Genomic DNA, 17570 nt, shown 5'->3' with positions numbered 1-17570 from the left:
ATTAATAAACATCAACAGATTTCAGTTGTGCCCCACCAGGCTGGCCCCCCATTGACAATGTGCCTGGCTGCTGAGTTCATCGCCCCATCCCTGCACTCAGTGCATTGATTGGCACTGATTGGCAGCACTGACAGGCAGCAATGATTGGCACTGATAGGCTGCACTGATTGGCACTAATAGAAAGCACTGATTGGCACTGATTAGCAGCACTGGTTGGCACTGATAGGCAGCACTGATGGGCCCTGATTGGCACTTATTGACAGCACTAATGGCACTGATAGGCTACACTGATCGGCACTGATAGGCAGCACTGATTGGCAGCATTTAGTGGCACTGATTGGCACTAATTGGTAGCACTGTTGGGCACTGATAGTCAGCACTGATGGGCGCTGATAGGTGGCACTCATGGGCTTTGATTGGCAGCACTGATGGGCACTGATAGGTGGCACTGATGGGCACTGATTGGAAGCACTGGCACTGATTGACGGCACTGATTGGCATTGGTAGGTGGCACTGATTGGAAACACTGATTGGCACTGATATTAGGTGGCACTGATAGATGGCACTAATTGACACTGACAGGTGGCACTGATTTGCACTGGCAGGTGGCACTGGCAGGTGGCACTGATTGGCACTGGTAGGTGGTACTGATTGGAAACACTGATTGGCACTGATAGGTGGCATTGGTTGGCACTGGGCACTGATATTAGGCAGCATTGATAGGTGGCACTGATTGGCACTGACAGGTGGCACTAATTGACACATTCACAGGTGGCACTAATTGACACTGGCAGGTGGCACTAGCAGGTGGCACTGATTGGCACTGACAGGTGGCAATGACATGTGGCACTGACAGGTGGCACTGATTGGCACTGACAAGTGGCACTGACAGAAGAGAGGGAGTTTCACACTGAACTGATATTGACGCTTAGTGAAACTGTGTGTGACACTGTCATATAATGTAACTGCATGCAGAGAGAGACCATCTGTCAAAATTCAGCGGTGATGTTGGGGTGGGCGGGACCCAGCAGCTATCAAATACCAGCCAATGATTGGACTGCTTAAGAAAGGGGATGGGGCACATACACGTTGCGGCCCCCCCAGACCCCATCCCATTGGCTGGTGTTTGATAGCTGCTGGGTCCTGCCCACCCCCGACATCAACACTCAGTTTTTACACGGTCTCTCTCTGCATTCAGTTACATTACATGACAGTGTCACACACCTGAACGGCTCTGTCAAGCATTAATATCGGCTCAGTGTGATACTGTCTCATATACTGTCTGACTGCACACTCATTGGATGCAACATTTCCCATCAGTCCAGGCAGATCTCGGGAGACAGCCGGCACAGGTGACCATAAATAAAAATATTACTTAAAGGAGAAGTATGGGTTTGGTATTTTTCCCTATTCACACTTATCTAGGTGAATGCAGCATCGCTCCGATGCTGCATCTGTCCCCCGGCGTCTCTGCACTGAGAACCGAGCGATCAAACATAGCCGATGGCTCGGTTTTCTCAGCTCCCGAACTGAGAGCTGCTGACTGTCAATCAGCAGCTCTCCTGCTCTGCTCTACCACGCTCATTGGAGCGCTGAGCTGTGGAGGGGCGGAGAGCGGCTGTCTCAGTCTCTCAGTGGCTCGCTGAGAGGCTGAGACTGCCATCAGTCCAGACACCTGGCGGATCCAGACTTCCGAAGTCGGAATGACGCGGTGTCTGAACTGAACTTGGTGACGTCAGCGGAAAGCGGAATTCAGACCGCTCTCTGCTGAAATCGTGTCACAGGAGTGCAAAACCCATTACACTCCTGTAACCCTTTAGGAGAAGTCCTTTCCTTCTACAGACCTTGGATGATACAAGCGTGTATGACTAATGTTAAAGCAACAAATGCAAACTCTCAGCAAGATATAAATGACATAAATGTACTTTGTATGTACTTACCACTCCACCAAAGTATTTCACTACATAGAAGTAATTCAGAGCCAGCAGTTCTAGATAAGTTCCCCCTATGTCCTTGGCAAGCTGAAGCCCTTCATTAGTAGTGACAGAAATCTCTCTGTCCGAGTTGCACATAGGACAAGTACAGAATGGACCATCTAAAAAATAAATGGCATTTACTGACTCAATAACTATATACATACATTGGTCACCCTGCATGAGATCATTGCTACATAAGTACATTAGACTGCTCACTGATCCTTTTCATGTGTGGGGAACTGGGGATGTCTAAATTTAGCCATAATCAATACGATTTTGTCTGGGCAATTCACTAAAATTAAAAAAAAATGTATAATAATTGGGTCAGTTGTATTCTATATCATTCAGTAGTATGGGCACTATATTGCATGGCTTATTAGAAACAGGCCTACTTTGGTAATGCAGTGTTTTCTTGCATTTCAAGCATAAAACATACAAACATGCATTGTCAGAGTATGGTTTTGTGCCTCTTGGGAGAAGGGGTGTTTAGACTTCTCTTCATAGCTGTACTATTACATGCATTTATGATTTATGATGTAATTGGAATGTTTGATTTATGTTATCTCCAGACTCCCCATAACATAAAAGAGCACAACACTAACAATACAGTCTTTGCAAATCCAGGATTGCATATGAATATATTCTGCTTCCTCTCTATACACGTGAGAAAACCTGGAAATCTATAGAACAATATTATATTTCAGACCAACTGCTGATTTAGTTTACAGCTGAGAAAGATACAGAGCTAAATATTAACTTCCTTTACACTTTGGCCCAAAGAATCTCAGGTATTTATCTTGCCTTATACACTACACTAGATGAGAAATGATGTCAAAACAATAAAAGATGTATCTTCTGCCAACGTGCAGGTTTTACACAGGGTGCTTGCAGCTTAAAGGCCTACGTCCATGGGTGTTCTTTTATCAAACGTTGCGTTTGCTATTTGAAAATGCCATGTTTGACCTGCTTTGCTTGCCATTTAATACTCCTCAATAGAACATGCTATGTCCAAAGAAAGTCAGTGTAAGGTAGGTCAAACGCTGCCTCTGAACTTCCATGTGTAGTGTCTAAAGCAGAGTTCCACCCATTTAAAAGTCAGCAGCTACAAAAAGTCACACTCTCCTGTCCCATGGTCCAGTGATGCAGGCGCATGAAGCCCTGCTCCTCTCCCCCGCCTCTCCATGGTGCCGGCATTGTTACTGTGGGCTCCCGGCTGTGGCTTCAAGCGCGAGCCACGCTGCGCGTTGTAAATGGCCAGGCAATCTTCTGGGACCTGTGACGTGTCCCAAAAGATTGCAGGGAGGGGGGGAGGGGGGGTGAGGTGAACTTCCTTCTGGAGCCTCTATATACCCGGAAGAGAGGGACCCCTAAAAGGACTTTAAAGGTACTAATGCATTGTCGTACTGAAAAAATATGCAATATATTAAACATAGTATAACATTAAAATATACTGGACTGGTTACAGTAACTGTACACAATCACCACATAGATAACATCGAAACTCTCTAGGTTCAGCCGATGCGTTTCAGTCTATTGGATAACTCTTTCTTCAGGGGTCTATAAGATGATTGATCGTGTATCTACAATATAGTGGTTTGAGAAAAATACATTGTAAGTGTAATCATTAAACAATTTTTCAATTAATAAAGTATAATATCTTTACATTAAAAGGTAGTTTTCACACAACTCACATATATTGTAGTGGTGTTACAGATGAAAGCATTCCACAAAAACTTTAAAAAAATATATATATTAGATAGGACAGTGTCTGCGGAACCTTCCACACAAAGCAGCTACTGTTAGTAGTTTATATAGAATGATTACAAATCTGAATCAAGAAAAGTCCAAACGCCCCAAGGGTCACAGATCAGCCAGAACCGCTGAAGTCAGTCAGCATGCGTTGCTCTATGGGTGCAAATAATTAAAAAAAATAATAATGAAAAAAGAGTAGAGGTCTGACAAGGATGAGCAAGACTTAATTTGGTTACTTTAGAAAAATATCAAAAGCTATTGGTATATATCAGTGATGCCTGCTACCTGTACCAACATGGGAAAGAGTTTAGTATGCAGGGATGGTTTGTGGATATATATGGATGGTATATACTAGAGGGATATTAAGTATATAACCATGAATTAGCAGTCTGAATATAAAATTAATATATTTTATATCTAGATTTCCATTAAGAAATGATTTGATCTTTTTTACTTTTATTACTAAATCACCTAATTATGTTAAAACTGGTAATATAGAGAATAAAGATATATACAAAAATATAAGTGTAGGGTAGCCCAGAATACTTATGCCCATAGTAAACAAGTTACTATATATCTATCTATATAGAAATTTTAAATGAAATTATTTATACCAATGCGATTAAAGTTTTTTACTGCATTAATGTATTCAGAGTTTAGAAATTTGTAGAGATAAATGTCTCTACAGATTCAAATACTTATGTTGGATATAGATCTACATATTACAGCATTGATGCCTGGTATAACCCACAACGGATTTAGTCTATATATATATTACACCCAGAGGGACAAATCAGGGCCAGAGTTGTAAATAAAAATTGAACAACATGTGAAAGAGAAAACCCCAGATGAGGTGAAAAACACCCAAAAAAACAATAAGAGATCCTTGCTCCATCACACCTTGCGTAGGTGTAGTGTCCACATAGAGATACGTCCTAACATCCAAACCAAACGGTGGATGTTGTGCATATCTCCAAGGGCATCTTATACTTCCCACTCCAATCCCAGATCACGCCGAAATTACTTCAGCTGCGTCCGGGAGCAGGGGGAAGACCAAAAAGCCCAGGGCGCACACGCATTGGCTTCCTGAGCCATGCACGCACGCCCCCATACCGACCGCACATGCGCTGCCGTCAAGTAAGTAAGATGGAGGACAGACGCGGTGACACTGCGTCTATGGTCTCCATGGAAAGCCGCCTCAGTCGAATCCGGGCGGCTTAGTGTGCCGGGCGTCCTGGTGTCAAATACCGGAGGGGAGACAAACACAAATCTAAAAATATAGTAAATTTGGTCAATGGAAGTAAAATTGACCACAATATAATATGGAATTCAAAGAGGGAAAACAGGAGCTCTCAGGTGGTAAATAGCAGAACTACATATGAGCTACTTTGCAGAAGGCTAAGGAGACACATACACAAATTGATCATAATGGATATGGATAATCACATTTTCTCTGTTCTCTGTTGCATAAGAGCTGGGGGATGGAGAAGCAACAGCACACTGAGCTTACCAGTGAATAATTGTGTGGGAAGGGGGGGAGGGGGCATGTCAGGACAAATCTGATCATTGGAGGAGAGCACACTGAGTTCCCAGGATAGCTAGGGAACTGACCACGGTATACTCTCCTGTTTAGTGTGGTCAGTTTTAAATAGGAAAGCAGAGGGACTGGCAGGAACACCAGGGATTTCACACAAAGGAAGCAATACAAAGAGAATGGTATACTTTGTCATACAAGTACATGGTACAGCATCAGAATGATGTACATTTCAGGAATATGAAGTTTTGGGGTAACAAACACTTTAATTAAAGTCAATGGAACTTTGCTCCATTTTATCAAAAGTATGTCAAACACAGAAAAATGTCTGTCAACATAAGCCCTTCAAAAAGACAAAGCGTTTTCTTTAACATCTTTCTTTAGTTAGAAGTGAATAGTATTGATAACTAAATCCACCATAGGAACCTTAAAAAAGGAGCCTGATGTGAAAACGAAATTCCCCCAAAAGTATATACCTGCAAAAAAAAAAAAAAACAGAGTACTTACCCTGTCTGCACTGCCTCATGCAGAGTAATCCCCCAAAGTCTGCTATCAAACCAACACATTTGGGAATGCCGATCCCCTGTGTCCCTCACAAGGCTCATTGTTTCCTCCTGCTGACCTCCACATCACTACAGAACATAATATTGATGTAGGAGGTCAATGGGAGAAACCAGTGAAGGTATATGGGACACAGGAGATTGACTGTCCTGGAAATGTTGTTTTTCCAGCAAATTTCAGGGGACGGTCCCTCAGCAACTAAGTTGTGTCTATCAACACAGGCAGTAGGATAGGACATTATTAGAACAAAAAAAAGGATATATAGGGTATAAAGAAGTTAAAACACTGGGGTTGATTTACAAAAACTGGAGAGCACAAAATCTGGTGCAGCTGTACATGGTAGCCAAACAGCTTCTAACTTCAGCTTGTTCAATTAAGCTTTGACAAAAAAAAAACTGGAAGCTGATTGGTGTCTATGCAAAGCCGCACCAGATTTTGCACTCTTCAGTTTTAGTAAATCAACCCCACTATGCTTATGCTATGTTAAGCACCATACACACTCTCAGATTTTCTGCTGAGTTTTTCCTTCAGATTTACCAAAACCATATAATATGAGGTCAAACCTTAGGAGTTTCAATGTGTATGCAATCAAGCAGGCCCTTGCACTACATGGTTTTTGGTAAATCTGAAGGAAAAACTCAGCAGAAAATCTGATAGTGTGTATGGGGCTTTAGTGTTCAATGAAGAATGTTGGTATATAATCCCACCAACAAAAATCCCCACAACATCATTCCATGTAACCTGACAACATTGTCCTATACCATTTACGAGCAAGTAGCAGGTTCCTGCTGTTTCAGCCAAGTCACATATATCAATAGGCACACACTATAAAAGTGATCTAGCCTAAGATGTAGGTTACTAGTAACTCAAATATGTTCCAAGTAATTAAATACAATAAGAAACCCAGCTGCACTCACCATTTTGTCTAGTACCAATGGCCAGAACCATAACAGGAACAAAACTATGGCTGAAGATTTGCTTTACCACCGGCACAAAATGATTCTTTATATTCAGAAACGAAGCCTTGTCATTGACGGAGAACTTGATTACAACAATATCTGTTTCTTGAAGTCTGTTCTGAGATCCCTGTGAGTCATTGTCAAATGCATCCTATAAAAACATCAATACCAATAAGGTTCATGGTGAGTGACATTAATAAAATCATTGGAGTTCTGAAAGGAACAAAAGGAACACTTCTGTGGCTTTTTTAAGAGCTCATTCATCATGTGAGCCAATATAAGTCAGAGGGAGAGAGCTGTTGGAGAGAATCCGACAAGGTGCATGAATGTAACTATGTATAACCAATGCCTTGAATTATTCTTTTAGGATAAGTTTACATTAACTGGAAAAGCAGGTGTTTCATGAGCGTTTTGAAGCTCCACGAATGCCTGTCAAAAAAAACTCTTTTAAACAGGCAAAGAAATTTGAGCAACCATTAACACACCTAAAGCATTAAGATGCATTAATGGTGTGTTTTTGATACTTTTTTTATGGGTTTGTGTTTGGGTTTTTGTTGCGTAAAAAAAACGTGCAAGCTGCCCCTCCTTGTTGGTTTTTTTATACTATCTCATGTAGTACTGCTTTCTAAATGCATCTCAAACATACCATAGGGGTGTTTGTGGCAAAACCTGAGAAACAATACATGTTGGGTCAATTTTGACACAATGCAACACTAATACCCTGTACACGACAGGATTTTCCGACAACAAAATCCTGGATTTATTTCCTAAGGATTTTGGCTCAAACTTGTCTTGCATACAAACGTTCGCACAAATGTTGTCGGAAATTCCGAAAGTCAAGAACGTGGTGATGTACAACACGTACGACGAGCCGAGAAAAATGAAGTTCAAAAGCCAGTGCTGCTCTTCTGCTTGATTCTGAGCATGCATGGGATTTTGTGTGTCGGAATTGTGTACACATGATCGGAATTTTCGACAACAGATTTTGTTGTCGGAAAATTTGAGATATAGATCTCAAATTTTGTTTATCGGAAATTCCGATGGAAAATGTCCGATGGAGCCTACACATGGTTGGAATTTCCGACAACAAGCTCCCATCGAACATTTGTTGTTGGAAAATCCTATTGTGTGTACAGGGCATTAGGCAACCATGTGAACAACACTGAGCGCCACATTGCACAGAATTTTCACAGGCATTCATGAACCTTCAAAAATGCTCATGAAACTCCTGCTTTTGAAGCTAGTGTACACTTATGCCGCGTACACACGAACGGACTTTTCGACCGGACTGGTCCTACAGTCTATCCAACGGACTTTCGGCGGACTTCCAACGGGCTTTCCGAACAAACGGACTCGCCTACACATGACAATAAGGAAGTTGATAGCCAGTAGCCAATAGCTGCCCTAGCGTCGGTTTTCGTCCATCGGACTAGCATACAGACGAGCAAACTTTTCGACCAGACTCGAGTCCATCGGAAAGATTTGAAACATGTTCCAAATCTAAAGTCCGTCTGAAAAAGTCTGCTGCAGGTCCGATGAAGCCCACACATGGTCAAATTGTCTGCCGAACTCAGTCCGGTCGAAAAGTCTTTTTGTGTGTATGCGGCATAAGCCTAAGCGACGTAGAAAGTATAGAAGCCAGACACAAACAGACACCTAGCACTTTCAGAAGGGAATTAAGAAAGGTAGACCACAATTTCTTTACAACATAAAACTCCTCCAAAGTAAACAAGCAAGTCTATGACTTTAAGGACAACAAGGAGATTTTAAATAAGTTAAAGTGATATTAAACACACAATGTTTAATTTACATTGTCCCTTTCATTTCTGTATATGGATGATGGCACTGTAATTATTTTAATTTAAAAAAAAAAGTACCTTTTTCCTAATCAATATACAGTTGTCACATGACCTAGATCTTTCCCAGCCTGTCTGCAGGGAAACATAAGCAGGAGGAGCTTCTAGTCCTCTGCTGTTGGTAATATGTTAAAAATAAAAAAAACAGCCTTTGGAATACAGAGTAAAAATAAATTAATAATATCAATAAACTGTTTTAAATTGGCATACAAATATATATTTGAAATCAAATCTTTATTATTTTGTGGAAATAACATGGTGTGGGCGGATTTCTGCCAGTCACGCCCATCCCGCCTGTGTCTTAGAATAAGAGCGAGGTGAAGCCTCCATCAATCTACATGTAATATCCTGCCCCCATTGTGTTAACTGGTTAGTGGGAATGGAGGAGGAAGGAGGGAGTAGGCTGTCATTTACCACTGTGTATATGCCCACATGTGTGACTCTATAGTCACATGGGCTGCTCAGATGTGATAGGGAGGAAATGCTCAGCATAGAAACGCACTAAAAACTGAGCATGTGTAGAGTTGCCCACACAGCTGCAAAATCCCTAGCTGAATTGGGCACACGAACAGAAGGTGGAGATAGTGAGCAGCAGGATCAATCAGGTTTTTTTGCAGAATACAGAAAACAAATCTTCTAGTGACTGAATGAGTATGAACAGCATATAATACAGCATTTATTGATATTTTTTTATGGTGTGGGTATATTGACACTAAGTCATTATGACATTACTTTCAGTTTTGCTGTTAGAGGTGTTTGAAGGTTTTGAAAGTTCTGCATTTGTATCCTGGGGCATATCATTAATGAGTAATGAATGCAGGCTGACTTGTATTATGAAACACTTACCCAGTCGGAATATTCATACACCGCTACCTGGACGTGACCCAGAACAATGCCTTGGTAGACCTTGAGACCTGGGTTTTCCTGTGTGTGAGATTCATTGGCTCTATGACCAAGATAAAACGAGACCAGGCTTGAATGGTCTTCATTGTCCTCTTTCCCAAGTGATAAAATCCCAATTGACCTTAAACAAATATAATTGTTATTTACTCATTTTATTTGAGCAGTTTAAATAAATAGATAACTAAGCTGATAAAACAAATATTATCACAGTGTTGTGTGTTTGAAGTCTGGACAATTCAAACAAGCATATAATGAAAAAAGGATATTTTAAAATGATCAGTAGAGCCAGAGGTAAGGGCAGTTGAACTTAAGATGCAAATTTAGAGCTTTCCTTTAAACATCAAGCTTGGCAATACCCCCGACTCTGTAAAAACAAAAAGAAACAAAGGCGCCGCCATCTAAGTGTACGTATTTATTAAATGAACAATAAAAACAATTACGATTGCAGTCACAGGATGGAAGAGAAATTGGGCATATCATCAGGCACACAGCCACCCTCCATCGCAGGAGACACAGCGGCTGTACTCATCCTCTTTGCAGTGGGATATACAGAGTCTACCAAGCCATCCCTGGACTATTGGCCCTCTGGAACAGATGTACAGACTGATTGATGATATGCCCAATTTACATCCTGTGAGTGCAATCTTAATTGTTTTTAATGTTCATTTAATAAATAGATACACTTAGATGGCGGCGCCTTTGTTTCCTCTTGTTTTTACAATGTATAGAGGAGATACAATATCCTGAGAAGAAGTGCAGCAGCCATCACTATTGTGGACTTAATTTGTACCTCATTTACCATATAGACTTAATGGCTTTTGTGGGGGTTTCTCCCGCCCTCTGTTTGTGCTATTTAGCTTTTTTTCTCTTGTTCTTTTTCCCTGACTCCAATGCCTTACTATTTGTCGCTTTGTGAATATTGCCTGGCATGCACGTCTATACAATGAGCAGACACCCCTTGCTCTAGTCTTTTTCATGCTTATCTTTGTGGAAGAATGGACAAATGAAAAGCCAATGTTCCCAATGAATGATTGTCAGGGTTATCTATTATAGGAAAGCGTTTGTGTGCACCAGGTACTCTTTGTTACCAAATCTATTCACTTGTTGCAGACAGCTGTCTTACATTTAATGTATTTCACATTGAAGTACACCTGTCAGAAAAAAAGAAATCCTCAATCCATTGTCCTTGCCTTCTAGGCACCTTCCAGTGTCTATAATCCAAATCATGGATGAAGGAGCAAGTGACATGCCACCTGTTTCTCTACAATACAGTGCCTAGTGCCGAAGCAGCCAACAGCTAGACCTCAGTTCTGTCGTATGAGGGTGCAATATCCAGATGTAGCACTCCCCCCTGAAGGAGGCGCTGGTGATTGGGTTCCCCCCTCTTGCACAGCCAGGCAACAAATATTCTCCACACTTTCTCCAGACACAAGGAACAGTTGAGCTTGGTTTTTATGTTTTATTAGGGCTAATAACTTGGATGGGAATCATGGGATGCCCCAACTTGATAGCAACAAAACCAGGGACAACATCTTCCCTATGTACAACTCTGGTTTGTCTCCTCTTTTTCTCTATGTACAACTCTGATTGATCTCACCCCCGACTGCTGACAGTCTGTGATAGAAAAGCAAAAGCCCCTTAAGTACTAGGAACTCTCAGTCCCTTCAGAAAGTATCAAACAATGATGTAGGTTACATACAGGAGCAACTCCAACTCCACTGTAGACACCGATCCCAGTTCTACTGACTGCTGGAACTACCAGCCCACCTGGCTGCTTCTTCATTAGCCCACCTGGCTGCTACTGAAGATCTCTCAGGGCAAAGTAAAGGAAAGATTTAAGCCCAACACTGTCTTCCAAAAAGGCTTGCTACATGCAACATTCTTTCCCTTTGCAAGTTCCTGACTGTGCTGATGTACTCACACTGTCCTCCTTGCTCTTGCTGCTTCTTAGGATAAGAATTCCCTTTCAAACTGTGATGCTGTCAGAATCCTCCCAAGCCAGCCCGAGGCAGAGCATCCCCCCCCAGCTGTGGTTCTACTCGAGGGCCACTGAGAGTCTCCTCAGCACTTCATCTTCCACCCAACTCCCCTGCCATCATGACTCATCCATATTTAAGGGCTGACTTAGCCACCATACCAGGCCCACTGCCTGGGGATTGGCCAAATTTCCCTAAGTATGCAGATCAACCCTCCTGGCCTCCGCCCTCTAGTTTCCAGAAGGTTCTCCAACCTTCCAGAACCAGGGGGAGACACCAGAGACCTGCCTGTATGAGTCATCCAGCCCTGAACTGTGGTAAAATTTTGACCCAGATTCAGACTCATTTTACCATGAGCCAAAATATAAATTTGCCTGCATTACCACTAGTAGCACACTAGAGGGTACTACACAGAATTGCATGACAGCACTTGGGTCTGGCTACTGATCGCTCAGGTGATTAAAAAGGTTATGGGATATGCAGGGTGTGGTGGGTTGGTGATTTTGCTATCAATTATATCTTGTGCAGAGTCCCATTTTAAGGTGAGAATTACATCTGTGTCTTTGCTTGATGCATTTTCCACCAAAATCAAGTACTTTCCAACGCATGCTTTAAAATGCGCATCATGATGCATGATGACACATCATAACAAAAATAATGTACAATGACGCATGCCAATGTGTGTCATTATGTACTTTAATATCCAACACAAAGTGCATCACAACACACTTTGAAAATGTTCAGCAATGCATGTTAACATGTGCTGACAAGCATTAACATGCATTCTAATGCTATTTCATTAATTTTAATAGAAAATTAATTGGAGGGGGGGGGGGGGGGGACACATAGATGTGATTCTAGCCTAAGGATTACCCTGCCCAAGCCTTTAAGTAAATAAAAGCAAAACTTTTTTTAGTTTTGGCCAGTGGAGTGGAGAGGGATTAGAACACCTATTAGGTTTATATTGCCCTCTCTGACCCCGTTAGGGAGATTCACCCTCTCTATTTGTCCTGTTTGCAATCATGATTAAAAGCAAAAGTTAAAGAAAATTCAAAATTTTGGATAGTCTCCAGAAAGGAAATAGAGGCAGGGCTTTTTTTCAGCGTGAACGTGGGGGAACGCAGTCCGGCACCTCCAGCACTGAATGTATGTATTAGCATGGGGTGTGGGGTGTGCTGGAGGGTCTATTGATGTTGGCTGCTGGGGGTTCTATTGTCACTGGTGGGGATCTGATTTTGTGTGAGGGTCTATTGTTGCTGATGGGGGATATATTGTTGCTGGGGGGTCTTATGTTGCTGGAAAGGATCTACTGTTGAGGTAGAGGTCTATTTTTTATTGGCTGCTGGAGGATCTATTGATGCTGGCTGCTGTAAGATCTGTTGCTGCTGGGGGGGGGGGGTCTAATGTTGCTTGGGTGGATATTTTGTTGTAGGTGGTTCACTGTTGCTGCAGGGAATCTATTGTTGTTGGGGTGGAGTCCATTGTTGCTGGGGGAGTCCATTGTTGTGTGGGGATCTATTGCTAGGATTCTATTGTTGCTGGATGCAGGGGATCTATTTTACTGCTTTTCTTTTTACCATTAACATGTTCCATACAAATGATTTAGCACCACAAAATGATACTTGGTTCTGTATTCTCTAAAAGGGGCAGTACTGGTAGGTGGGTAGGGGGTGGAATCAAGGGACGGTGGTCAGAGGTGGGTAGGGGGCAGAGAGAAGGGGTGACTCAGATGGGGGGGGGGGGGGAGTTCCTGCACCTATTCTCAGAGAAAAAAAGCCCTGAATAGAGGGAAATTATTCCAATGGGGACACTAGTTCTGGTGACCTGGGGGGCCACAAGGGATTCCCCATATTTGCAGGGATTTTCTCTCACTTCCTGTTTTGGCTATGGGACAGGAAGTGAATGCAAATCTCCCCAATGGGACACAGATGACAAAAAAAAAACTGATAGGGGTTATAACCCTTCTTACTCTATCCAAAATGGGAAAAAAAGTGACAATAGTTCTACTTTAAGACCTTCACACCAGCATCTATGAAAATGAGTGTCTTTGACTGTCTGTGGATTGCGCTTCATTTTAGTAATGAATGTGTATTCCTGCTAGGTACAGCTTGTTTCAATGCAAAGTCTTCCAGTGTCCCTGATCTTCTCCAACCATCCCCTTTCCACTTGGAACATTTGACCATCCAGCATTCCAATTAATGGAAAGATCTGACAGCAGAGTTGCAAGATATCATATCACACCTGCTGGACTGACCGCCCTCCTAGATCTATGAGTTTCCTCACAATAGCAGTAAATGGAGATTTCACAAGCTGCATTTTTTTGGGACGGTAGATGAGATGCCTTATTCATGCTGAGCCACATCACTAGTCAGTTTACATGGTGGTCTCCTTATGCTACATATGCATTGTGAAGGGTGATGTACTCCAAAACAAAGTATAGGTGCCTGTAAATGACACCAGCAATAAATTAAATCTGGGGATTATCGCTGCTGTCCTCGGATTCTGAAAATGCTAGTTGCCTGGCTCTCATGCTGATTGATAAGCTTTTTACATTTTAAGTCACCAACCTAGAACATGCATATAGATCATGAGTTATGACCTTACTGTGACATTTGCTGCATGCCTATTACATGTGAGCGATAATTTCCAGAAGTCGGTCAGCAATGGAAAATCACATATTTCTAAGTACAGACTTTCTTTAAATGCACTCTTCCTCCCCCTCTACGTGCTACTATGATAGGCAAAGAGCAATTCCTATTTAAAACTAAAGCTGATGTATCTCAGCATAGGTGTAGAACATGTCAATAAAAGAGGGACGTGCGGTGAGGTCAGTGGTGGTGAGGCACTGGCTAGTATCAGAGCCAGTTACACACAGGTTACATACACTGCGATCATTAGAGTGTGAGCAATAATTCTAACACTAGACCTCCTCTGTAAATCTAAACATGTAACCTGTAAAAGATTTTAAAGCGTCACCTATGGAGATTTTTAAGTACTGAAGTTTGGCACCATTCCACAAGTGTGCGCAATTTTAAAGCATGACATGTTAGGTATCTATTTACTTGATGTAACATCATCTTTCATAGTATACCAAAAAACCGAGCTAACTTTGGTGGTTTTTTTTGTTTTGTTTTGTTTTTTATTCATGAAACAGTTTCTTTCCAAAAAAAAAGTGTTTGAAAAATTGCTGCGCAAATACTGTGTAACATAAAAAGTTGCAACGACCACCATTTTATTCCCTAGGGTGTCTGCTAAAACAATATATATAAAGTGTGGTGTTTCTGAGTATTTTTCTAGCAAAAAAAATAAGATTTTTACATGTAGAAGAGAAGTGTCAGAATTGGCCTGGGTGGCAAGGGGTTAATTACCATACGCTCTGCCTCCCCTGCCTCCCCTGCCTCCCCTGACTGCACGTCCCTGCAATAAAAGAGAACCAATTACAAGAAAATATGCTAAAGGAAGGGAGTTTAATGAAATGCACTATAACAGTTTTTTAAGCTTGGATGGAGGAATTTGCTAGATTTCTTTCATTCGGCTCACAGGCTAGACAAAAGAAATCTTTGTGTGTATGGCCTGCTTAAAGCCTCGTACACACGCTTAAATTTTCAGACGACCATTTTTGTTGCATGCTAGTCTAGGCTATGTCGAAAGTGAAGAGGTTACTCACAATATGAACATTTTCGGATGACAGAATACATCAGAAGTAACAACATATGTTGAATAGTTTTGTATGTATTTTTTCATTTCTGAGCATGCATAGTCTTGCTCTTACGATTTTTTCAGTACGAAAACCGTACTAATGACGTTGAATTCACATCCGACAAAAATGTTATATTCTGCACATCCAGCTTTTGTCTGACAAAAAAGCGAAATCGGCTGTCCAATGCACCATACTAACAATCCTAAAATCGGCAGACAGCTTGTCGTACAAATTTTTCCAAATCCGATTTTCGTATCGTGTGTACAGGCCTTAAGGTTCCTCTTGTTTACTGGCAATTGACAGAATTTGCTTGCTAAAAGCATGCATGGACAAATCTGCAGTGCTGACTATTGTATTCCGACAGCCAACACCCATGGCTGTCAGAATACCTGATCACTGCCTTAATCTGATTGGATACCGGCGCTGTTCGGATGAGAATTTTTTGCCTGGCTCCCTTTGTTTAAAGTCTGAAAAACTTTTGTCAAGCCAGGCGGTGCTGACAGGGCCTCCATGGAATTAATTTCGGCCGATTCAACAGAAATTGGGTGAAATTTGATTGATGCATGGCCAGCTTATTACCATGCCATGTGTTACTGCACATGGCAGGTGACTATAGAAGCCAATATACTTTTCTTTGGATGTTACCTTTAGGAATGTTGTAGCATGTAGAATCACCAGTGGCACCCCTTGTTTTCTTGTTGTCAGCTCTAACTACAGACTAGTATACAGCACACGTCATCATCCTAGTCAAACTTTTACCTCTTTTATAAAGTGGAATGTGCCAAGTGAAGGCTTTATAAAATGACACATTATAAAGAATGACACTTTTATTACTGCTCTCCTATTCTAATCTTCATGGAGAATAGTGTGCAATCACTGCTATAAAAATACAGCTAATCTGTCCACGATTCCAGCTGGTCGCACCAGTGCATGGTACTATATAGTAAACCCCTTTCATATACATTGTACTCTAAACCAAATGATTGAAACATACATTTTCTACTTAATTAAAGTAGTCGTTGAGCCTTGTATTGTGTTGGTTATTGAATAATGCAGGAAGTTTGTAGTTTAAGTGATACAGCTTTCAGGATAACTTAGGCCCCTTCATCAGGCTTTTTAAATTTGTAATGTATAAATCCTGATACAGGGATCGAAGTTATTTTGAACGCTTGCATCTTTAATAAGGTAAGGGTATCACTTAAACTCCAAATGTTCTATTTCATTAAATTAAATATCTATTTTAGCTTTAACATGCTTGATTGATACAGTTAAATCCTTAACTGTTCTAACCTTTCTAAAACTGGGGTACCCTTAGAATGATCCCATGATGATGAACCCCTCATTATCATCATGCACACAAAGATTCTTGCCATGCAGGGGAGAGGTCCACCCTGCCATTTGCTAAGCAGTATTGTCTGTGTGCCTCTTAGCTAGAACACATATACTAATTTACCCCTAGATGCCCCCTTAGATTGACTTACATGTCTGAGTGGCGGAGCTCCCAGCTCATCACATTGCTCAATGTACAGTCCTGGTTGCAGTAAAGTGAATAGGAGAGGCAATCACAAGTCCTGTGTGGGTTAATGTTCAGCCTGTTTTGCTCAGCCCTGATTGTAGCTGCTTCCCTCCCCAACCAGAGGATCCCAATACTAGCAGATCCCAATGCAGCACACACTGCCTGCTCAGTCAGCAAGAGCTATGGACAGCTGTGTGTGGGCAGATGACATGAATGCTGCTAAACAGTCCCCGTACAATCGCCTTGTTGTATCATAGATGTGAAAAGCAGTACTGATTAGTATGCCAAGAGCTGTGCTGACAAAATCTTTAGATGCTTCAGAGGGGAGTGACTATCAGAGTGTGCCTCTACTTTCATTTGGAAGACTATTCAGAGCTGATTTTTGATTGCATAATCTTCTTTACTCTGGCCATACACTTCAATTTTATTATCTGAACAATGTGCAATTCAACCAGCAATTGAAAATGCATAATTTCCTCTCCAATCGATTTAGATCAGATGCAAGCAAATGTAGCGCTACCCCCATAGGAGCTGCTGATTAGGATGTGTCCTCTGTTCTTTGCCTTCACCTATTACAAAAACCTCAGCCTCTCTAACGCACCAGGTTATACAAATATGGGTACACGGGCGGTGGCCTCCCTCGGTACAGAAAAGACCTTTGATACTATTGAATGGCCCTTTCTGTGGGAGGTTCTCTACAGGATGGGATTGCCTTTAGTCTTATTTATTTGCTGAAGGTGCCCTACCGCAATCCCTCCTCTTCCATTAGACTGAGTGCTGGTCTGTCGACTCCCTTTCTCTTTCAACAGGGCTGCTCTGTCTCTCTGGCCTTGTTTG

The 17570-nt window shown here is 41.8% G+C and overlaps 1 protein-coding gene across 1 annotated transcript in view; it reads right to left on the bottom strand.

Moving 5' to 3' along the window:
• RHOBTB3 (Rho related BTB domain containing 3) overlaps nucleotides 1–17082 on the bottom strand; it is an 80051-nt gene extending 62969 nt beyond the window's left edge. The window contains exons 1-4 of the mRNA XM_073624531.1: nucleotides 16699–17082; nucleotides 9485–9662; nucleotides 6741–6933; nucleotides 1941–2095 (exon numbers count right to left, since the gene is read on the bottom strand). Coding sequence (XP_073480632.1) covers nucleotides 1941–2095; nucleotides 6741–6933; nucleotides 9485–9662; nucleotides 16699–16727 — 555 coding nt within the window. The 5' untranslated portion in view covers nucleotides 16728–17082. The remainder of the gene's footprint in view (nucleotides 1–1940; nucleotides 2096–6740; nucleotides 6934–9484; nucleotides 9663–16698) is intronic.
• Nucleotides 17083–17570: the final 488 nt, after the last annotated feature.

The sequence above is a fragment of the Aquarana catesbeiana genome, linkage group LG01 (assembly GCF_042186555.1).
Source record: "Aquarana catesbeiana isolate 2022-GZ linkage group LG01, ASM4218655v1, whole genome shotgun sequence".
NCBI classification, from domain to species: Eukaryota; Metazoa; Chordata; class Amphibia; order Anura; family Ranidae; genus Aquarana; species Aquarana catesbeiana.
Note: the sequence above shows the minus strand (reverse complement) of the source record. Positions and strands in the feature narration are given on the sequence as shown.